Source organism: Tupaia chinensis, unplaced genomic scaffold, assembly GCF_000334495.1.
Source record: "Tupaia chinensis unplaced genomic scaffold, TupChi_1.0 Scaffold144045_1, whole genome shotgun sequence".
Lineage (NCBI taxonomy): Eukaryota > Metazoa > Chordata > Mammalia > Scandentia > Tupaiidae > Tupaia > Tupaia belangeri.
In genome coordinates this window covers 181,597-205,983 of record NW_006203897.1, presented here as the reverse complement: position 1 = coordinate 205,983, position 24,387 = coordinate 181,597, and the positions used below count along the sequence as shown (strand labels likewise).

Sequence of the window (24,387 nt, the reverse complement as noted above, 5' to 3'; positions counted from 1 at the left end):
CAAATTAAAATAAATAAATAAATAAATAAATAAAGTTAAATAAAATAATTCTAAAAAAAAAAAAGAACACACACAATCCACCTATAAATTATGGAAAGACAGAGTGACAACTAGTGAACCCCATCAGGACCTGAATTCAAAAGTTGAAAATAAAAGTCATTCTCTCAATTGTCATAGGGCCCCTCCCTCTTGCCTCTCTGCATGCTCTTCTCTTCATGTCTACTTCATTCTCCTTCTACTCTCTGCAGATCACCTCGTGTGCTTGAAGAACTCGAGTGTGCATGTGGCACTGGCTTATATCATGAGAGAACCAACTTCCTACGACTCTGTTTTGGGTTGTTGGAGAAGTCATGATCATTTTTGTGTAGAAAGATACGTCAGGACTTTCCTGATGACCCAATAATTCAAGTTCAGTGTTGGTTAGAAGTAGGTTCAGTGCAGTTTAAAAACACACTTCTCTCTCACATTTAAAATCCAGAAGAAATTAGGACCAGCAGTTGGTGTAACGGCTATGTCCCTGGACTCCCATGTAGTCAACCGCAGTTCAAGTCCCGGACCCGATGGCTTAAACTCATGCTGGGTGCATGTGTGTGCGCGTCCAAGATCCTGAGAGGAGAATGGAGAAGAAGGGATTGCGGCATGGCCATCCCACCTGGGGGGTGATTTCTCGCTTTCTATCTCTCTGTATCTCTTTGTCTTTCTGGTAAGCATACATGCCCAATAAGAAAAAAAACTCTCAAAAAAAAAAAAAAACAGAATTGTGGCCAACAGGTGGTATGGTGGTTAAGGGCACTGGACTCCCATATGGACGACTGCGGTTCAAGTCCCAAACCTGGTGGCTTGCTTTCTCACTTTCTCTCCCTCTCTCATTCTGTCCCTTTCTGGTATAAATAAATAAGTAAATTAATAAATGTATAACAAATAATTATTTTAAAAAACAGAACTGCAAATTAAAAACCATGTCAGTGTGAGCTATGTAGTGTAGTGGCACTTACTAATACAGGTGTGACCATACAATAATGTATGATCAGAATTAAACCCTCTGTTCTTTTAAAAAAAAATAGTATTATATCAAGTATTATATCAGAAAGTGAGAAAGATTTTAATGCATTATTAAGTACTTTTATTCAAAATGGTAAGAATAAAGAAGTTTTGGGACCAGCAGGTGGCATGGTAGTTACAGTATTAGACTCCCACATGTCTGACCACAGTTCGAGTCCTGGACCCAGCAGCTTGAAAATTGTGCTAGGCATATGTGTGTATGTGCCCAAAATCCTGAGAGGAGAATGAGGAGCAGGGATTGTGGTGTGACAATCCCCTCCTGGGGTGGGAGGAGTGATTTCTCACTTTCTCTCCCTCTCTGTCTCTCTCTGGCTAACTATGCACCCTATGGCAAAAACGTGAAAAACAAAATAATAAAAAAGTTTTGGAGCCAGCTGGTGGTGTAGTGGTTAAGGGAGCTGGATCCCACATGGCTGACTTTGTGGTTCAAGTTCTGGACCCAGCAGGTTGAAGAACACATTGGGTATATATGTGTGCATGCCCAACATCACAAAAGAAAGGAGAAATAGAGGACAAGAGATTGTGGTGTGGCCATGCCCCCTGCAGGGAAGGATGCTCTTGCTTACCTCTCTCCCTCTCTCTCTCTCTCTCTCTCTTTCTCTCTGTCTCATGAGCACATACACCCTCTGGCAAACTTTTTAAAAATTTATTTTGTGTTCATCTGAGAGATAAGCTTAGGTATCTGGACATTCCCTCATACAAAGCACCTTATTTCCCCAATACTAATTCCATGAGTCTTCACCATACCTGAAACAGAGATGGTTTACAATGCAATTCCGTAGTCCAACACCGAGAGTGCAGGTTTCCTTTAGCTTGCTCACTACCAGGTAGAAAGCAAGGCTCTGCAACCCAAGATCATCACAAAACACCTCAGCTAATGAATGTACAAAACTCATCTTAAAAAGTCAAGCCTCAGGATGAGCAGGTAGAGTGATAAGGTGCTGGACTCCTACATGTCTGATCCCAGTTCGAATCCCAGACCTGGTGGCTTGGTTTTTCGCTTTCTCTCTCTCTTTCTCTATGGCTCTATGTGTCTCTCTCTCTGGTGAGTACATATGTCCTATAGCAACTTGAAGATATATATATATATATATATATACACACACACACATATATATATATATTATAGGGAGAGATTTTTGTTATAGGGTGTGCGCATTCACCATACAGAGAGACAGAAAGTGAGAAATCATCTGCTGGGGAGATGGCCACACCACAATCCTTTCTCCATTCTCCTCCTGGGATCTTGGGCACTCAACACACTCGCCTGGTGTGATTTTTCAAGCCAATGGATATGGGACTCAAACTGCAGTTGGCCACATGGGAGTCCAGCGACATAACTATTATGCCATCCACTGATCCCTAAGATAAAATAATTCTTTAAAATAAAAGTCAGGTCTCTTATTAACAGAGAAATGCAGCTAAATAACACACTGGCCTAGCATGACACAAGACCCTCAATATCATTCTAGATAAGCTGACATTTGTGGAGTTTACACCACTCTCTTCTGAAAAACCAATTTCCGTAACAGTTCAGTCCTTGAACAGAAACTGTGGCGTAACAGAACTGTAAGTGAGAAGCATGTATGCAGAACTCTGAAGCCATCTCCTGCTTAAATAGAAACACAATAACGACTAGTTCTGCCAAGTATTTCTCCTATAAAGGAAAACATTCATGGAAACTTAAGAGGAGACCTCTTTGGTAATTCTGAATAAAAACTAGGACAACCATACCAGGATGGCTGCAAGAAAAATACAAAGAATCTTCTAGAAGTTCAGCCTCTGCATCTGACTGCTAACACATTCCTCCATTTCTAATGGCGATTTTTTTCAATATCCCTCACAGGTTATTTTTGACTTAGCCAAGCAGGGAGCCTATTTTAAAGCTCCCAATTTGAAAATCATGGAAGCTTTATAAAGTCCTCCACCTGCATCTCTTTTTAGAAGCACTGTTCTTTTTTCTCTAAAGGATGAAAACCTCTAGCATATAATAACTTTGTTAAGCTGTCACTATCAATAGGGTTAAAAAAAATAATAATGGTTGACAAAGAAGAAACAAATTGCATCTACGAATAAGTTTTCTTGAAGCTCTTGTTAAAAGCTATAACCTCTGATGTTAACTAAATTTAACCCATTCTGACCCTTACGGCGGCCCTTAACCTCTTCTTTCTTCTGCTTCCTGTGGCTGCTACTGGCCCAGCCATTGGAAAAAAGTTCTCTGTGGCATACAAAGGCCCAGCCTTCCTGCTACCCCGGCAGGAGGCCCCGAGTCGACCGAGGGGTCAGCACCTGTGCTGAGAAGCAGGTGACAGTGGACTGCCTGCATCCTTCCAGAGCAAGTTGTAAGAGTGTCTAACCATCAACTACCAAGCTGCAGTTTCAGGCATTCAAGCCACTGAAGTTCAGGTTTTCTTTGTGAATGCAGACTTTACACAAATTAATCTATTGCTGTTCAACTGACTGTAAAATTAGTAGATTTACTGTTGCAAAAGAAAAAGAAAGAAGAAAAACTGAGAGCTTTCACTTCCACTTTGGTAAGGTCATGGATGCGTCCTAGGCTGCCAACAAAGCAGCCTTTAACATCTTTGCAGCGGAACCTAGCAACTTTCAGGGGAGAAAACAGCAAAACAATGACTCCAATGTACAGTGGAAAGTCTTCCCTATACAGTAAGCTTGCAGGGCTCCGCATCTGAGGGAACTTCCAAAATGGGATCATTTGTCTTTCATTCCATTTGCCTCAAAGATGGGAAACAGGGAGAGTGCAAATTTGTTTTATAACTGACATATTTTTGCTGTCAGTCCTGCCTTCCTTAAATAGCCTGCTAGCTAGAAGATCCCACATGAGTGTTTAAAAACAGGATTGGGTTGCATTTTAAATGTGAAATGTTAACTAATAACTTGATCCTGTTTCGTTTGACTTACGTAGAAGTAAAGACTGAGTGTTTTGTAGGGTTCCACGTACTAGCTCTTAAGGGTTCTGCGCGATGTCCCCAATGGTAATGAAAATTATTTTCATGAAGTCTTTTGAAAAGACCCAAAGTCAATATCTTAAAAATGTCAGCATGTGGCTCCATTGCTTTTCCGAGGGAGATTCTGAACCTGTTTTCTGCTTCATTCAGTTGCACGAGAGACTTTTCACAGAAGATAAATGGAATTTCCATGTATAAATACTCTTTTATTTAGCAGACATGACAGCTTTTTTCAGAGGTTCATTACAATTCGTCACTCATTTTAGGCAAACTTATTTTGCTCATTCACAAGAAACACACCACGTTTTAATAATTGGCACCATCAGTTTGTTTGTTTGTTTTTCCGCTATAGGGCATGTGCACTCGACAGACAGACAGAGAGACATAGAGACAGAAAGCAAGAAATCACCCCCCGGGGGGATGGTCATGCCACAATCCCTTCTCCTCCATTCTCCTCTCGGGATCTTGGGCACGCACGCACACACGCCCAGCGTGAGTTTTAAGCCACTGGGCCCGGGACGCGAACTGCGGTCGACTACGTGGGAGCCCAGCGGCATAGCCATTTCGCCAACTGCTGGTTCCCAGCGCCATCAGTTTTTGACAAGAGAAATGATCAATCTGGAGCTTAGTATTATGGGAAATCTTACACATGGTGAAAAAAAATTGTATTCTGAATCTAATAATAGTTTGAGAGCACATGAAGGGTCATAACACAGATGTGGTCACCAGATGTTTCCTATTGGGAAACCAGCCTCTGGAGCAACATAATGGATTTAGGTTTCATCAAGAAAAAGATTCCCAAGTCCTACAAAACATTGAAATGAGGAGCTAAATCTCCTTGCCTGGAGTGTTCTTGTTTGTTAGTTTTTGCTTTTTTTCAATAGGAAATTGAAGTTTATGTATGGTACACACAAGTCATAGCTGACAACTGAGAAATTGCTATTGATATAAAACATCGTAGCTAAAAAATACAGAGTATTTGTATATCAATACAATAATAGGATGCCAGGATTCAAACAAGGAAGTTTCATTCCAGCGTTTGCATTATGTAGGTATTTACTCTGCGACAAAGAACTATAGTGGAGGTAAACTCTGGCAGTGTATTTCTCTAGAGTCAAATAGTAATGAATTTTGTATATGGTTTTGCACCTGTAGTGGAAGATACAATTTTTTTTCGGTACATGTGCCAATTTTAGAGTCTTCCACTTCAGGATCCTCACCAGTTTCCTCTTCCAGAACAAATCCCCAATTATCTGATGATTCCAAGTTCTCCAGAGATTCATCTTTCAGTCTCTCTATCATGGCCTCTGCCGTGTACTAAACACATTCTGCTACTTCTGCCAATCCTTTATCATTTCTTTTTCGGGCAGGCAATTCCACCATCCTTTTGTTCAATTTCTTTATTAAGTTTTTCATTTCCCTTAAGTACTGCACAGAGTTTTCCTCTATTTTCCTGTCACTTTTTCCCAATATTGAGAAGATGGATTTTCTTTAAATGTAAGATCAAAAGCATCCCAGGTGACTCTTCCAGGATTTTTTTATTCACTCCATTCCCGGTTGTTACGGGGACTGGAACAACTCCAGGACTGAAAGTCTTAGATGCTGTTTTGTCATTCCAATATTTCCTTTTTTTTTTTTTTGAGAGATTTTCACTATAGGGCGCGTGCGCTCGCCAGACAGACAGAGAGAGAGACATAGAGACAGAAAGCGAGAAATCACCCCCCAGGGGGGATGGTCACGCCGCAATCCCTTCTCCTCCATTCTCCTCTCGGGATCTTGGGCACGCACGCACACGTGCCCGGCGTGAGTTTTAAGCCACCGGGTCCGGGACGCGAGCCGCGGTCGACTACGTGGGAGTCCAGCGACATAGCCATTACGCTAACTGCTGATTCCCCCAATATTTCCTTTTGGATAAGCCTTTAGCTAACTCATTTTCTCTTCCAAGCAATTTGGCTACAGAAGGCAAAATCATCCTCAGAGCTCTTCTTGGGACAGAACTGTTCTTGACATGTTCTTGGGATCTTTGTTTCTGCTTCTTACTGGGATTCACTCTACAGTTGGTGATGCACAAAGGATGGCTGGAAATGCTCCGTTGCCCCTGCACACTCAGGTAGCTGTGGCACTGGCATCTTGCACCAGGCCCACACCCAACCTGTGCTGGTCCCCACGGTCACAGGTGTATCTGGAGTTTTTGTTTTGTTTTGTTTTCTAAAGTACATGGATATTAAGATGCTTGGAGTGGATTAATCACAGCCTTGCCCGAAGATCAATGGGAGAAATTAAATAAGAAGGCTTCTAGCTTTAGTAGTTTTGTATAATAACACGGAATTGGGCTGAGTACCTTGGGGAAGTTTTGAATGCGTTACATAGCACTCAGCCTACCCTCTAGTCCACCTTGATTTCTGTGTCCCTTTGACAAGCCTATGAATGTAAATCAGAGAGTACAGGCCCCTCAGCTAGTTAACTGGCACCATAATGACAGCGGTACCCCCACTGAAGACAATAGCTCTCATACATAGATTTAGTTGGCACTACATAGGAACTCATATATAATACACCGCAATCCTATTTTAAAAATACTCTTTTCAGAAAAGTTTATTTCTGAGAGAGAGAGAGAGAGATTTCCAATAGGGTCTTCACATTGCAACCCACCCCCAGCCTCAGCCTGCCTAGATCGTGGATCCATGTTGTCATGTGCACGGGAAGAATCTAAGGTGTGAACCTAGGATCTCCCCATGTGGCCTCTGCATCATGGACCATTGTTACCACTGCCACAGCAGCCAACCCAATTGCCTATTTTAACAACACTGCCCTGAAGACTGTATGATCTTATGGAGGGAGAGGGATATATAAATAAACTATAACCATGAACATCAGTTGGAGAATGATATGAGCTAACACAGGGTTCACAGCATGTGGCTAAAACTCAAAATAACCCCAGGATTTTGGCTAGTATAAGGTTAGCTTTTTAAATTTACTGTTACAATCATTGTGACATTATGAAAAACATAGCCTAATATTAATTTTTACAAGAAATCACCCCTAAGATAATTGCCTTGTGGACCCTCAGATGACTCTGGGCTAGGCAACTGAGTCTCACAGGCCTCTGTTTCAAAAAGCAAGGGTGGCTTAAAATTCACGCCGGGTGCGTGTGCGTGCGTGCCCAAGATCCCGAGAGGAGAATGGAGGAGAAGGGATTGCGGCGTGACCTTCCCCCCTGGGGGGTGATTTCTTGCTTTCTGTCTCTAATGTCTCTCTCTGTCTGTCTGGCGAGCGCACGCGCCCTATAGCAAAAATCTCTCCAAAAAAAAAAAAAAAAAAAAAAAGCCAACAGGTAAGCAGAGGGACAGGATATTTCCAACAATTCTTCACCAGAGCAAAACACCAATGTATGTATTGAGTGAGAGAGTTCACCGACCTGCCATAGAAATGGGCATGGAGGGACCAGCAGTTGGCGTAATGGCTATGTTCCTGGACTCCCACGCAGTCGACCGCGGTTCGAGTTCCAGACCCAGTGGCTTAAACTCATGCCCAGCGCATGTGCATGCGTGCCCAAGATCCCGAGAGGAGAATGGAGGAGAAGGGATTGCGGCGTGGCCATCCCCCCGGGGAGTGATTTCTCGCTTTCTGTCTCTTTGTCTCTCTCTTTTTCTGGCAAGAGCATGTGCCCTACAGGAAAAACCTCACTAAAAAAAATTTTTCAAAGAAAAAGAAAAGAAAAAAAAAGAAAGAAAAAAGAAGAGAGAAAAAAAAGGAAATTGACATGGAGATTCCTAAGTAGTGAAATATCAGTTTTAGAGTCACCAGGGTTACTTTTATTTATTGGGTCATCCGAAAAGTCATGACTCTTTTTTTATATTTTTCTATACAAAATGTGTCAAGACTTTTCCAATAACCCAATTTAGGTAGATTACAGTTAGAAACCATAGCAATTGCTTCAAATCCCGGACCCAACAACTTAAAACTCATGCCAGGAGCATGTTTATGTGTATGTGTGCCCAAGAGTCTGAGAGGAGAACAGAGCAGAAAGGAATTGCTGCATGGCCATCCCTTCTGGGAGATCCCTCACTTTCTGTCTCTCCAGAGAACACATACGCCCTGTAGCTAAAATCTCTCTCCAAAATACGTGTGTGTGTGTGTGTGTGTGTGTGTGTATGAACAATTGGTTACTGGGGGCAAGAGACCTCTTTTATAAACGTAATGGGTCAGTTTACAGATTAGTGGCATAGTAACATTTCTTCTCCAAACTAAACATCGAGCCTCAGCAAGTAGAGGCCTTAAGTGTGGGATGGGGTCCTGAACGAGCGAACGTCACCAGCTTTAATGTCTTTATTCAAAGTCTTCAGCCTGCTACCACCAGGCTGAGCCCAAGGCTCTCAATGATTCTTTATAAGTGGGCACACCTATTTCAGCTGGAAGTCAAGGCAGAGTTCCACGGGAGGGCACGTCTATAACACCATCCTGTTCTGCTTGTCTCCTCTCGGAAACACTAACGCCCTAGCTTGGAGGTGTTGAGTCATGTGACAATAGCAGAATGGCAGTCTGGAAAGTTTCCCAAAACCCTGAGTCCAGGTATATACACCTTCAAAAAGGGCCTCAGAGGGGAGGCTGGCAGGTCTGTCACTTACCAGTGATTACTGGGTGTGAATTTATTCAACTCATCACTTCCTTAGGTCGTTAGGTGGGTATTAAACAGGTTTATTACTTTAAGAATTTTTTTTTCCCATAGACTGTGTGCACTCTCCAGAGAGAGAGGGTAAATAAGAAATCACCCCACCACCACCACCCCAAGGGGATGGTCACATCACAATTCCTTCTTCTTATTCACCTATCGGGACTTTGGGCACGCACGTGCATGCACCTGGTCAGTTTTTCAAGCTGCCAGGTCTGGGACTTGAATTGTGGAGTGGGCCGTGTAGCATCCAGCACCTCAACCACTACAACACCTGCTGGTCCAATGCTTCCATTACTTTTACTCATTTTCTTCAGTATTTTCAGACCTGTCACTCCATTGTGTCACTCATTCTAGTCTAGCAGCATCAAGGAACTTTTAGGATTCAGAGCACCGACCCTGACACCAGGCTGCCCGGGTTGTTTTGTTTTCAACTCTTAACTCTGGTACTAGTTGTGTGACCTTGAGCAAATCACTTACTTAATGCTTCAGTACCCTCATCTGTGAAATGGATGGTAATAGAAATTAGCTCATAACCTTGTCCTGAGGGTTAAATACCTTGATACATGTTTACTGCTTAGAACAATGTGTGGTACGTGGGTAAATCCAATAACAAATGCGGGCACTTCTAATTGCTGAGCACCTCCACTTCCCAAGGTACTGTGTTACTCACTCTGTCCCCACATCTACACCAAACAAATACACATATCTTTGTAGTAAGGAGTAATCTGGGTAGAATCAAATGAATCTTCTTATTGTTTAACTTGAAAACGGCCAATGTGCAGATCTGAACTTTGGGCCACATATAAGAATTGTCTCAGGGTCTATCACTGTGCCTTTTTTTTTCTTCAGATTTTTGCTATAGGGAGCACACACTGACCAGAGACAGAGAGACAGAAAGCCAGAAATCATCCCCCTGGGGGAGAATGGCTACAGGGCAACCCCTTCTCCTTGATTCTCTCTGGACTTTGGGCATGCACGGACATACACCTGGTGTAAACGCAACTGGGTCTGGGACTGGAACCCTTGTGGGCTGCATGTGAGTCCAGCGATGTAACAGTTATGCCATCTGCTGGTCCCTCCTTGTGCTATCTTGACAGTGGCAGTAATGCGCCAGGCGCTGTGGATTCGGAGAGAAAAGGGAGACCTGGTCTTTGCTGTCTAGATATTTATGGCTGAACTGGTTTTCTTACCTGAAATAAAAGTGGTCAGCATGAATTCAAGGAGTTATTTAATGAGAATTAAATAAGACAGTGTCCTACTGGACTACAAGTAGCCAATGAATGTTATAATTTCCTTTCCTATGAGGAATGAAACTATTCCCAGATGAGGAGGCTTTACTAAATCACGACTGCAGATTCTCGCTCTGCCATTGAGCCTTTTCCTATTGAAGAAGCAGACGGGAGCAGGTGGCTAACACCAGCACCCGATGGAGGGCACAGCTATTGGCAGCCTGGCGGCCCAGGGATCCAGACCGCCCAGGGAATCCAGCGGTACAGAACTGCACCTGAGGTTTACAGTTGGTTCCGCCCTGACTCTGGGCAAACTAGAGACTCGGGATTTGTTACGCTTCATAAAACTGACGACCTTCTAGAGCCTCTCCCAATTTCAGCATGACTTGAGCCTGACACGCCGGTTCATCACCGTTTTATCTAGAGGAGCCCGCGCTCGGGGGCCCATAGAGATCTGGGACCAGGCTCCAGCCAGTCTTGTGTTACCTGCGAACCAAAGGAAGCCTTTTGCTTTCTGAGTCTGTGCGATCGCCTGTAAATCGGGGACAATGACCCCCAACTCACAAAGATCATAAAAGGACACTACGGAATATTTTACTAGAACACTAAGGACGCTCTCTACAGGCCCTAATGTAAGATTCAGCTCCACTGAGATCGGCGTTAACGTAACTATTGGGCGGGATGCTCTGGTTGCCGCAAACACTCGGCACATTAAGTGTTCATCCCATCTCTGCAGCAACAAGAGCCTGTTCTCAGGAACTTCCCCGCGACCTCTGCATTTCCGGCACTTCTGATCGGAGTTTACGCCACCAGCTGAAGGTCCTCCGTTCCCCACGTCGCCTTTCCTTTAAAGGACGCAGGCTGAAGCCCCGCCCACTACGGAGAGCGAAAGGGTATTTTGAGGTGCCCATTTACAGGCTTTTTCCGCCACACCTGCTCAACCGCTGACCTCCGCAAGGTACGGTAAAAGGCCAGGGGCGCAGAGCGATGAGGCGACCATGGGCATGTGGACATGATCTTAGGGGACGTGCCAAAGGGGGAAGAGGCACTGCACCGGGCCACGTCCCTGGAAGATTAGGGTCACCCTGTCCTGCCAGGCGGAGGGCGGAGAGGCCTGGTAGGCCCTGCTGCCGAGCCAGAGGTCCTGCCGGGCTGTAAAGCCGTTTTCGGTCCAGGTCGCTGCCGGAGCTTCCCAGAGACACCTGACCTAGAACCCGCGCAGGCCTCACCTTCTCCTCGCCCCGCCCCTCCATTCCCGCATTACGCACGCACGCACGTACGCACGCACGCAGTGGTTTCTACGCCTCGTCCCTGCCCGCGGCGCGCCGTAGGCCGGGTCCTGGGGGTGGGCGTGGCCGCCGCTTTCCTCTCTGGGCTGGGGCAGCTCCGCCCGGAAGCGCTGGCTGCGGCCGGGTGCCTGGCTCCGCTCGCGGGGGAGCTGGGCAGAGGGCACTCCTGTCCCAGCTTGGCTGGGAGACGCATAAGGTTGCTCGGGAACGTCGCGAAGTGACTGTGGGATGCCTTTCTTCACCTTTTATCATTTAGTAAGCTGCATGGCGTAAAGGTCTTGAACAGAGTGAGAGAAGTTTTCTTAACTGAGAAGCCAAGTACGTGTTAGGAAAGCTCTCCAAGGAAAGTAGAGTTCGGAAGGAAGCATCCGAAATTCCAATTACTGTTTATGATAGCAGGCACACAGTAATGCATACATAGATCTGTTCCCTGCTTCATGGAGTTTACGGTCCACTGAGGGAGGGCAATAGTCATGTAGCCACAAAATTGTGATTGTGGTAAGGAACTAAACAAGAATGTTCCGAAAGATGCTGTAGACTGATCTGACGATTCCGAAATCAAGAGAAGAGTACGGTTATTCCAGAAAACTGAATGGCCAGCATGGTTTTCGCAGAGAGTCTGGAGAGGGGAACCTGCTGAAACTGTAGGTCTTTAAAACTCAGTTTAAACAGTTTCGAGGTGGAGAGGGCCCTGGGTGTGGTGACAGCAGGGCAGTGGAGAGAGGCGCTTGTAGAATTGGACTGAGAGCCCAGTTAGGAGACTGGCGGGAATCCAAAGATGGAAGATGACTTAAGCCTGGGTGCTAACAGTGGATATGGAGAGAGCTGTAGGTGGATTTGATGTTGGGCTTCAATTATGCTATCAGTATCTCCAGAAGAATACAAAATAATATATCCTAAGAGGAATATGACTGTCCTTTGGAGCAGTAATCATTTATTTACATTTGGGGAGGGCAAGAATGTTCAAACAGCTTTCTTACTGGGTTATTGGTAACGTCGTGATTTAGCCATGCAAAAATATACCATGACTTTTCCAACAACCCAATAATAATAGCCCAAAACTAGAAACAGCCTAGGTGTTCGTTAATAGGAAACTAGATTTTAAAACGGCAAATATAGTCATGTACTTTTCAGCCACTTTTTTTTTCAGACATTGCATTTTCTAATGGTATCTCCTTGCTTTTTTTTTTTTTTTTTTTCAAGAGTAGCTTTTTCCAAGTTGGCTTCATGGCCTGGTGATTAAGACAGCCAGGTCCCACATGGGTTCAAGTTCTAGACCCATTAACTTAAACATGCTGGGAATGTGTGCATGAGTGTCCAAAATCCTGAGGGGAGGAACGGATGGAGAAGGGATTGGCACCATTCCTCCTCTCCCACCCTCTCTGTCTCTGGCAAGCACATGTACCCTCTACAGAAAAAAAAAAGAATAGCCTTCTTTTTTCATTCCCAGTGACATTAACTTTTTTAGACACCAAACCAGTTGTCTTCTCCAGCAATCTGGACATCTGGATTTGTCAGAAATTTTCCTTATTTAATTTGTCACTCTCTCAGTCTGGTCCCTGGAAACTGGAAGCTATGTCTAGAAGCTGCCTCACGTTTTGGGTAAGCTTTATTGGCAAGGCTTCTTCTTCGAAGACTTCATGCACTTGATGTTGCTCCACTTCAGGAGGAGTGACCGAGGCATCAGGTTGTCCCACCATTGATTGGTGAGGCTGAGTCTCACCGTCGGTTATGATGCCAACAGCCAGCGGGCTCCTTGGCACAGTGTGTTTTTCCCTTTTTAATCTGGAAGTAATCTGTGGGTGACCTTTCCTACCATGTGAATACCTCGCTTTCTTGTCAGTTTGCTACCTAATCGGTTTTTTCATCCATCTTTGCCTGAATCAGTGATTTCATTGGAGAGGATTTTTTTCTTCTACACTTATTAGCTGCCATTGTCTAAAGAAGACCTATTGATCGGCTGGGATGATTACAGTTCTTCCTAAAAAGGTAGGATAAATGTTTAGTTCTTTGTATTTAGTTACCAGTCACCAGTTTTATAGTCAAAGTAAGGAGTTAGGTAATTATCGTGTGAGCTGTGGCAAAGGATCTTTCTTCCTCATATATTTTTGTATACTCAGTATGTTAGAATGAAGTATACTCATTGTCCCTTAATTTTTATCAGAAATTTGAGTAGCGCAAGTCTTGTCATGCTGACAAACTGTAAATGAAATGTAAACAAAATTATACTGTCAGGGAAACCTGAAAACTGGATATTTGATGACGTAAAGGAATGATTATCAGTTGGGATAATTTGTTATGATTACTGAAAAGATACATGGGTACATTTTAGAGAAGCATAGTTAAGTATTCACTCATAAACTAGGACTAACTAAAGTAGTTCATGGAGGATAGGGAGTGAGATAGTTTAGGGGTAAAGATTAAATAAGTTTGGCCACCCATTGTTTATTTTACTATCCTTTCTGTACATCTTTGAAATTTTTTCTAATACATTTTAGAATTAGGAATTTTTTGGCTAGCCAGTGGCAAAGTGGTTAAGGTAGATGGATTCCACACGGCCAGTGCAGCTCGAGTCCCGGACCCAGAGGCTTGGAGAACACTCCAGGCACATGTGCGTGCATGCCCCAAAATCCCAAGAGGAGAATGGAGGATAAAGGATTTAAGTGTGGTCATCCCCCTTGGGAGGTACTTTCTCACTGTTCCCTCTTCCCCATATCTCTCTAGTGAGAGCATGTGCCCTATAGCAAATCAAAAAATAACAACAACAATAATAATGACACTTCCTTATAAAAAAACTTGAGAAATAATGATAATAAGGAAGAATAGGGGAATTTCACATAACCAGAGTTTTCATAAATTTCTGGCCATCTTTTTCTTGGGTCTAGCTTTTTATTTGCTTACTTATTTGAAAAAAATTCTACAGTTTGAGATGTTTTCTGTTTTATATGTTAATAATTTGTTAAATAGGGCACAGTAGCACTAACTTTTATCCATAAAAAGATACATACTTAAGTATACTTATACACATTATCTATATTACATTATATATTACATAAAAATATATTATATTATGAATAATTACATAGTATAATTATATACATTATATATTACATATACATGCTGACAAACTAAATTATATATTACATAATTAAATTATTTACATATACATATATGTAATATATGTAACATAATTAGTAACATAACCTTACATGTGATAATTTCGATATCCTTGTCGCTGATAGAAACTTTAGGAAGAATGACACTGTGGTTTTATACATGAAGTTGTACAGGTTTCTAGAACAGGAGCTGTGGTCCATTAGCATCAGACACTTGGATACGCCAAGAAGACTTAGTGAAACAGGGCACTTGATGCCATCTTTCTACCCTATCTTTCTGATGATAAATGGTACAAAACCAAAAACTTCTCTGATCTCTTCAGATTTTTATGTTTCAGTTTAGGGGTTTCCTTTACTGACAAAGATCTAACTTTTTATTGCACAGTATCTCAGCTATTTAAAAGCCAGTCCATTCTCACCTTAGAGCCTTTACAACATCTGCAGCTAGAACCCCCAACTCAGAAGTTGCTAACTCATCTCGTTTGCTGTGGATGAACCATCTGGCTGCAGATCCCCCAAAGGCCAGCAGGCATTTGGAACTCCAGCAAAAGACAGAATGAGTATTGCCTACCAGCATGTGTGTGTATTGATGTCTAAAGGCATAAAGGTTGGCTGGTCCCACCATACCTCCTTGGCCATTCTCTTTGGTCCTGTGTTCATTCAGCATGTCCACATTGAGACCAGCTCTAGGCACCGTGTTGGGAATGCAGCAGTGAATAAAACGAACTAGTTCTGTGGCCTCATGGAGCTTACATTCCAGTGAGGAGAGATTATGAACAGATATGCAAAGAAGCAGATAATGCACCTGGCAGTAATAAATGCAGTGACTTTTTTAATTGCTAGAGGGTGCATACACTTTCCAGAGAGAGAGAGGGGGAGAAAGAACCCTTCAATGGGGTGTGGCCACACTGGAATCCCTGGTCCTCCATTTCTCCATCCTGTCAGGATTTTGGACACACACGCACATGTCCAGAATGTTTTTCAAGGCAGTGGAACAAGGATTTGAACCATGGTTGGCCTCCCTTAACCAGCATGCCACTGGCTGGACTCTTTTTTTTTTTTTTTTTAAGAGTAGCAGGTGTCCACAGTAGGCTTAAACTGTTCAATAAACCACGCTCTAATCAGATGTGCTGTCATCCTGGCTTTGTTGCACCAGTTACAGAACACAGGCAGAGTAGATTTAGCATAATTCTTAAGGCCTTAGGATTTGGGGATTGGTACATGAGCGTTGGCTTCTGTATTCGTCTCTAACAAGAGAGTCAGTGTGACCTTTAAAGCCAGATATTGACTTCTAGGAACATTTTAGATGGCATCTTCTTCCAATAAAAGGCTGTTTTGTCACCTTGAAAATCTGCTGTTTGGTGTAACCAGCTTCATCCATGACCTTAGGCACATTCGGATAACTCGCTGCAGCTTCTGCATCAGCACCGGCTGCTTCACCTTGCACTTCTGTTACAAAGATGGTTCCTCTCCTTAAACTTCCTGAACTCACCTGTGCTAGCTTCAGACCTTTCTTCTGCCATTTCCTCACCTCTCTCAGCCTTCATAGAACTGGAGAGTTAGAACCTGCCCTGGTTAAAGGAATGCTGTGGCTGGCTTGACCTCCTTCCCAGACCACTGAAACTTACTCCATATCAGCGATGGGCTTTTTCACTTTATCATTCATGTGTTCACTGGAGTAGCACTCTTAATTTCCTTCAAGGAGTTTTCATTTACATTCATAGCTTGGCTGTTTGGTGCATGAGGCCTCATTTTCAGCTTATCTCAGCTTTTGACATGTCTCCCTTACCAAGCTTAATCATTTCTAGCTTTTGATTTAATGTGAGAGGTGTGAAAACTCTTCACTTGACCACTTAAGAGGACATTGTAGGGTTATTAATTGGCCTAATTTCAGGATTATTGTGTCAGGGAATAGGGAGACCTGAGCGGGGAGAGAGAGAGATGGAGGAATGGCCTGTCGGTGGACACTCAGAACAGGCAGTGTTTGGTGATTAAGCTCAAGGTCTTCTATGGGTGTGGTTTGTGGCACTCCAAAACAGTGAAGTAGTAAAATCGGCAATCACTGATCACAGATCACCACACATAAAATAACGAAAAGGTTTGCAGTAGTTCAAGAATTACCAAAATGGAATATGGAGACATGGAGCAAGCTCATGCTATTGGCACTGAGGGACTTCCTTGATGCAGGACTGTCACAACCTTCAGCGTCTGAAGGGCAGTAAAGTGGGGTGTGCCTGGACATGCCTATGCTCCCTTACCTCCTTACCTTGAGAATGGTCTGTATAGTGAATGAGGTCAGCAGTTTGATTTATATCAGGTACTTCCTGAGTCTGTTTGTCAGTTCCCTTTGGGAGCGTCCCCTTTTCCATAATAGTGTCCTCATTGTTTGTATACCATCAGATAAGTGATAAATTGTCAACAGTTAATTACATTAAAAGTTTATGTAGTGGGGCCAGCAGGTGGCATAGTGATTGAGGCGCTGGACTCCCACATGGCTGACCATGGTTCTAGTGCTGGGCTTGGAGGCTTGCTTTCTCACTTTCCTGCTCTCTCTGTTGCTCTGTGGTCAAATTGAAAAAAAAAATGATGATGAATAAAAAATAATTAAAAAGTTTATTAATTGATCACCAAGCAGTTTACATACTACATACTTATATACAAACCCTTAGGATGATATTTGCTTTTGAAGTTGGTACTACAAGATGCATGGGGAAGACAGTCAGATGGGATCGTGCGTATGTAAATAAAAAATGCAAAACCAAAGCACTGCGCATGTCTGGTTTAATCTCATAACAACTTCTTGTATGGGGAGCAGTACCACCGTGAGTGAGTCTGGCTGGGGTCACCCAGTATCCACTTTGATGTGAGTTTCCTCTGCATGGGTCTGGTTTTCCAGAGGGCTGAATTTCCATGAGATGGAGATTACAGATGATCTGGACTTTGCAGCCTCACATGCTCTGCCTGTACCATGGTATCAGACTATAGAATAACCAGTTGTTTTTTCTTTTTTTTTTTTTTTTTTTTTTTTTTTTTGCTTTTGGCTATAGGGACATTGGGTATGAATATGCACATCCCCAGTGTGTTCTTCAAGCTGCTGGGTCCGGGACTCAAACTGCAGAGTTGGCCATATGGGATCTAGCACCTTAACCACCAGGCCACCTGCTGGCCCTAACCAGTTTTAATTATTTTTTTTTTCACTGCTTTCTTAGGATGGCTGCACTTTTTCTAAAGAGATTAACGCTACAAACCATAAAGACGGACACTAATTGCGTTAGATGTCTTGGTAAACACATTGTGCAAAAGACAGCACCCACACAGTTGTCTCTTACTGCTGCTGCCCCAAGACTGTCCTATTTAATTCATACAGAAGCTTTCAGCACTGTTGAAGACCCCCAGCATGAAAGAAAAAAGAAAACGAAGACTGAAACAGCTTTCAGTAACGTCGGAAGAAAAATTCATGAGCGAATTATTCATGTCTTTGACGAGAAGGGCAATGATTTGGGAAACATGCACCGAGCCGATGTGATTAGACTGATGGACGAGCGAGAACTGAGACTGGTTCAGAGGAACGCCAGCACAGAGCCCCCGGAGTACCAGCTCATGACCGGGCTCCAGATTCACCAAGAGCGACTGCGGCTTCGGGAGCAGGAGAAGGCTCGACCCAAAACTGGTAAGCCCTTGTGCTGTTTGTACCCTGAGCCCTTTGGGGCTACAGACCAGTTTAAAATCTGGCCTTAGCTTGTGACAGTGCGGAGAATGAGAAACTAGAACATTCAAAAAAATAAATGGTTTCACTATCATCTGATCTTTTTTCCCTACTTCATCCCTCACTTCTTTTTTTCCTTCATTTGTCCTTGATACCATGTCCATGGTTACGTTAAGCCTGTGTAAATTGAAGGAGAAACGAGGTGAAGGAAACTTCTCTGTCCCATAGCTGTGTCTCCAAATACTGAGGCAAGCAGAGCAGCTAACGGGTGTAATGAAGTGAGACTCAGGAGAGGGATTCTATTATAGTGTGTCCTGTCCTAGGACCCTCCTTTTGATTGTTTTCTTGTTTCTAAAGTGGAGATGTTCGGTTAATTATATGGAAGTATCTTTTAAACTCCGAAGTGATTCATAGAGCCTCTCTCATGCCATAGTATTTTGTTAGAATTTTTGTAGTAACACTTCTATGTATTTAGCCAGTTGCCTTACAGAGCACTTGTCATTTAAAGCTCAAAGAAGCGTGAATTGGATATGAAATGAAGACGTTTGTTTTTCATGGTTCTATAAAGTGCTGCTCATTATGACAGTTGCTCAGTGGGAAGCACGCCGGGACAGGAGGCAGGAGCCAGGGCCTGGGGCTGCCATCATGAGGTGATGTGCTTTGAGAAAAATCTGTGGCTCAGTTCTGGAGCGCCTCATTTTCCAAGGATGCTGACTGGAAACCAGATACTCAAAATAGACCAACCAAGGAGGGGGATAAAGACCTCGAACTATGTTGCATTTTAAAAAACTGAACAGGGTTGGCTTCATAGCCTAGTGGTTAAGAAGCTGGTTCCCACATGGCCAATGGCAGTTCAAATCCCAACCCCAGACACTTGAAAAGCACACCAGGTGTGTATTACACACGCCTCAAATCCCAGCAGGGTGGAGAAACAGAGAAGGGCTTGGGTTCTCTTTCTGTCTCTGGCAACCAGAGAAAACAAGATTGGTAAAACTAAGTTAGCAACTAAAAAGATTGGTAAAACAAAGTTAGACTAGAAAAGCTTAGATGTTGAAATGCTAACGTGTTAAAGGCATTTTCTTTTCTTTTTAAATATGGGGTCTCACCATGTTGTGATCCTGCTGCCTTAGCCTGCCAGCTAGGACAACAGGCACACGCCCCCACACCTTTTCACACAGGCATCTTGGTTTTCTGCCAGGCCACTCTTGAGCTCACGATTCCCCTGCCTCAGCCTCCCTGAGTCTCCTGCCTGGCCTGTGGGTTGGATCAAGAACCAAACCCTGGACTCCCAGGTTTGCCGGCCTGCGTGCACAGTCTTAGCAGCAGATACCATTGCAGCTGGGTCCACATGACTTTTCTTCCATTGGAGAACCAACTGGTGGGAGTGCTAAGGAAGCAAGGAGGTGTTAACAAAATAACACTCTTAAGAAAATTGTTTTTATTTTAGAATTTTAAAAACATACAGAAAAAGATAAACACCTTGATATCTGTCATCCAAAGTGACCAGGTGTTAACACTGTCATACTTCAGATTGTTTAAACTAAATGAGACATTACAGAAGTGAAGTACTCTCCACTTCCTTCTCCTGTCCCATCTTCCCTCCCTGGATCAGTCCCTGTCACTCTCATACTTACATAGATGTATTCCTTCATTATTTTGTATGTATAGATATGTATGACATAGTTTCTAAGATCTATCCATGTTTATGTAAAAGCTATGATTTGTTATAATTACCCTATGACATTTTCATATAAGCATGTATATCATAAATTTGTTAATCCATTTGCATGGATACTGGGCTTGTTTCCAGTTTTTCATTATTATGGACACTTGTACATACGCCAGGTTCCATTTCCAACGGGTCTCATTGCTCTATCAGCTGTGTATGCCATTTCTTTCTCAGTATCCTCACCCACACTTGGTACAGTCCGATTCTAATTTTTATCATGCTAATGAGTTGAGAAACCCTTAAAGTTTTTCATTATTTCCTTTTGCCATTTGAGTTTTTTCTTTTATGAACTGCCTGTTCATCTTCCTTTATCTTCTACCTAGGGGGTGTATTTTTCTTCCAACTTATAAGGGCTGTTATATCGAGGCAAAAGCCTTATCCCAGTTGGATTTCTCACTTTTCCTCTTTCTAAAATTGACATATAACAGCTATACATTTTTATGAGTTGTAATGTGATACTTCAGTATAAGAATGTAATATACAATGATTGAATCAGAGTAATCAGCATATCCATCATCTCAAATTTTTTGTGTTGGGAACATCTGAAATCATCTTTTAAGTGACTCTTGAGATACACACTAAATTGCTGCTATAATACCTTCATCCTATTGTACTCCGTAACACTAGAAGTTGTTCTTCTTATCTGTAATTTTGCTTCCATTAAACAACATACTCTCCCCCTCCCCATCCTGTCCAGCATCTAGAAGTCAGTCTTCTTATTTATGAGGTTGTCCTTTTCGACTTCCGTGAGAACATGCAGTACGTCTCTTTCTGTGCCTGGCTGATACTACTTAACACAACATCCTGCTAACTTACTCTTGACACCTCAAGTGACAGGATTCTATCTTTTTTTTAAGAATTAATTTTATGTATTATTGCTATATATATATATATTTTAATTTGACCAGAGAGAGAGGAAGTGGGAAAGTAAGCCACCACGTCTGGGACTTGAACCATAGTTGGCCATGTCCAGTGCCCTAACCCCACTATCTGCCACCCCCAAGGATTTCATTCTTTTTCATGTTTCATCTCCTTTTATTACAGCATTTTTGAGATAGGTGTCAATCTTTTTTTTTTCCTAATGAAATCCTTCCCCTATTCTGATGTCACAAGTATACTCTCTCTTTTCGCCCATTTGCTTTGAAGCTATATTTTTCACCTTAGAGATGTAGTCCATCTGGGGAGATCTAGCCTTTCCATCTGAAAGCTCTCCACTTTCCCCCCTTTTTTGGAATACTATGTCCTCCCTTGTAAATAATCCCTTAACAGGCCAGGATTTCCAGAACAGTGAAGGATGAGGTCAGGATACCCTCTGGTAGCTAGGACAGTGTCGGGAAGGGGCACCGTGCAGTCACGACCCCCATCAGAAAGCAAAATAAGGGCACTTCCAGGTCATCGTAAAGCTAAACTTGATCCTTCTAAACAGCTGTTCTTTTAGTGTTCCTTCCCTAAATAGAATAACAATAAATGGAAGCATTTTGGACTTTTAAGTACCCTTACTCAACTGGTAAAAAAAAGTAAAAATCAGTACCTATGAGGTTTTTATCTTCCCCATTTTAAAAAGGATTTACTGCTATGTAAAGTTGTCAGATGAGAGGACCATAAGGTGGCAACCAAAGATTTTTTGAAGTGTTTTGGGGAAGCTCAGGTTTCTACATAGCAGACTAGTAAATAATCCTTAGCACCAAATCTTACTGTTTCAAACTAGAACCAACCCTGATGAAGGAATTAACTTTTTCTTCAAATATTGGACAACATGACTTGGACACAAAGAGTAAACAGATTCAGCAGTGGATTGAGAAAAAATACCAAGTTCAAATTACTATAAAGAAAGGGAAAAACGTAGACGAGCCAGAAGAGAAAACAGTAAGTAAAAGCAGGTATGAGTAACTGCTTGCTTGTTCTTTGATGTGAAAATATGATGTGGAAAATCCAAAGGCCAGGCAAGGAGACTAGTAATTCTACCCAGTGATGATAACAGCATTCCAGTTTGTTTTTCAAAATGTAAGAAGCATACTGTACATTCTATTTTGTCGTATGAAAATATTCTACTTTATAATTTAAAAGCTATATACTATGCTGTTTTACAGATTGTAGAACATCTAACCTTTAAACAGGAAAACTAGAAACTTTATAGACTTGTTTATTCTGTTCATTCTTATGAGAAGCATTCATGGTCAAACCACCTTTTAGCCAGTTTATCAGCTTACAGTCTGAGGATAAGTTTTTGGACTAATTGGCTTTTATATACTTGATAACTTTTCCACTGCACAAGCAGAATTAGTCCAGTGTTCTTGAGCCCTAGTGGCACACTGACCATCTAGCAGATCTCTGGAGCCTGGGTCTCTGTTTAATCACCCCACAGTTCTGTGTTTGTGTGTGTGTGTTGGGAGCTGTGCTAGACTAACAGTTATGGAGACAAGCGGGCACTTTGCCAATGCCCAAACCTAGTGCTTTGTGTTTGTTCTAGGGAAGGGGTAGCTTGGGGTCAAATATAGCCCCTTAGTGACATGCCAAGGTAGAGGTTTGAAATGATCAAGTCTCAGTGTATCAGTTCACAAGGAGTTATTGTATAGACTTCAGTTTAGCTAGGTATGTAAGAACTGACTAGCTAATATTTAAATAGCAGTAACCAAGAATACAGGCTTTTATGAGTGTTAAAGCATTAATGAGAGCATCAAAGACATTGACTTTTAAATTGGTCTTTGGCTGTTTTCCTTTTGTAGGAGGCAATATTTAACCAGATACTCCAGACTATGCCTGGAATTGCTACCTTCTCATCCAGGCCACAAGCTGTTAAAGGAGGAAAAGCTTGGATGTGTGTCCTTCGTCATTTGAGCAAAAAAGAAGAAAAGGCATATAAAGAAACTCAAAAGACCCGGGAGAGAGACATTTTAAACAAAGAAAATGGAAATGATAGGGTATCAAATGTTCCTCAGTGACTTTAATAAGGAAAAATATGCTTCTGAAATAAAATAAATTCTCTGGTTTGCAGTCTTTTAAACAAAGCAACATGACACTTAATTGAGGGTCAGTACTGCAACTGTCGAGAGCACTCCGTCTTCGATACAGTGTGGGGACTCTCCATTTTTCAGTAGAGACGAGCCCAGCTGTTTCCGTTTGGGAGGGATATATCCACTGAGCCGAGAGGCCAAACTCCGTTTTTCACGAGCTGGTTTTATCTTTGGGAAAAAGATAAAATTTTGTAGCAGTTATACAAATACGCTTCAATAACAAGTCTTTTGGGACCAGCAGATGGTGTTAATGGTTATGACACTGGACTTCCACGTAGTTGACCACGGTTCGAGTTCTGGACCCAGCAGCTTAAACTCATGCCAGGCATGCCCATAGTCCCAGGGGGAGAATGGAGGAGGAGCGATTGCAGTGTGTCCATTCCCCCTGGGGGATGATTTTTCAATCTCTGTCTCTCTGATGAGTACACATGTCCTATAGCAAAAATATCCCTGGGAGGTGGGGAGAGCCAAGTCTTCTGTAGAAGTGCAGATGTACCCAGCCTGGGAGGTGGGGAGAGCCAAGTCTTCTGTATATGTGCAGATGTACACAATAGAGTAGTTGAACATACCCTGGACAGTCTGCATTTGGCTTTAAGCACTTTGTTTTTTTGGAGAGGTTTTTGCTATAGGGTGCGTGCGCTCACCAGAAAGAGAGAGAGACAGTGAGAGAGAAAGCGAGAAATCACCCCCTGGGGGGGGATGGCCTTTTTCCCTTTTCCTCCATTCTCCTCTCGGGATCTTGGGCATGCACGCACACGCGCCCGGCGTGAGTTTAAGCCACCAGGTCTGAGACTTGAACCGTGGTCAACTACATAGGAGTTCAGCAACATAGCCATTACGCTAACTGCTGGTCCCTAAACAGTTTATGTTTTAAAAGTAACAACTTGTCTAAGTAATTTCAACTTACCTTAAGCTTCATTTTCATCTTGTCAGGATCATGCACAACAGCATGTCGATTGAGGCTTTGCTACCATGAAGGAAAAAGAAGACCGTTATATTTTGAAACTTCAACATTTGATGCCTGTTAACCTGAAAACTCCAAGTAATTTAATTAAGTGGCCAGCCTTCTCTTAGCTATGTGCTGTTGGGAATAGCACTCTACCTAAAATTCCCCACCAGTGCTAAGGAAGGAATTCTTCCTCAAATCCTCAACCTAACCACTACCTTTTCCAACACACCCAGGCTAGGAATATACAGTCTTTGGCTCTCAGCTCTTTCATTGGTAAAAGGAGGAAAACCAGTTCGAAATGGACTATTCCTAGCTGAAGGAGCCTCTTCTCATGGAATCTCCTCTGGAAAATGAGTGATGTGCTGCTGACCTTGGCAATAATGCTGGCCACCACTAGCTACCAGTTATTTCTGAATGGTTCAGACCCCTGCTGGGCAAGCCTCACGTCTCTCCGCAGTCTGTATTACAGATCACGTCATGGCAAACACCTGTGACCTCCACCCAGACCGCCTCCAAGGCCTCTCCCTTGGGCGTCATAGTCTTACCTATTTGAACCATGCCGAGCAATACACCCGATGCCCAAATTCTGTGGTCCCTCATCTTTTCTTTTTTTTTTTTTTTGTATAGGTTTCAGCATGTCACGTGGGGG

The 24,387-nt window shown here is 42.8% G+C and overlaps 2 protein-coding genes and 1 pseudogene across 8 annotated transcripts in view; 1 reads left to right on the top strand and 2 right to left on the bottom strand.

Annotated features, from left to right (window-relative positions):
• Window positions 1-5,145: 5,145 nt before the first annotated feature.
• LOC114005582 (geminin-like) lies at window positions 5,146-12,924 on the bottom strand (annotated as a pseudogene).
• MTIF3 (mitochondrial translational initiation factor 3) lies at window positions 10,796-22,764 on the top strand. Of its 7 annotated transcripts, none has more exons than XM_006165807.3 (5): window positions 10,796-10,893; window positions 13,112-13,213; window positions 17,550-18,010; window positions 21,484-21,641; window positions 22,502-22,764. In XM_006165807.3, exons 3-5 carry the CDS (start codon window positions 17,551-17,553, stop codon window positions 22,715-22,717), a joined length of 834 nt encoding a protein of 277 aa, XP_006165869.1. In that variant the 5' UTR covers window positions 10,796-10,893; window positions 13,112-13,213; window position 17,550; the 3' UTR covers window positions 22,718-22,764. The 7 variants fall into 7 exon arrangements, with proteins under 7 accessions (XP_006165869.1, XP_006165871.1, XP_027623025.1 ...); XM_027767224.1 differs by having other exon boundaries at window positions 10,799-10,893; window positions 13,153-13,213; XM_027767225.1 differs by lacking the exon at window positions 10,796-10,893 and adding an exon at window positions 10,972-11,868 and having other exon boundaries at window positions 21,484-21,655; window positions 22,502-22,624.
• Window positions 22,700-24,387, bottom strand: part of GTF3A (general transcription factor IIIA) — a gene marked incomplete in the record, with an annotated part of 16,824 nt that continues 15,136 nt past the window's right edge. Inside the window, 2 exon segments of the mRNA XM_014583100.1 lie at window positions 22,700-22,957; window positions 23,697-23,756. Coding sequence (XP_014438586.1) covers window positions 22,796-22,957; window positions 23,697-23,756 — 222 coding nt within the window.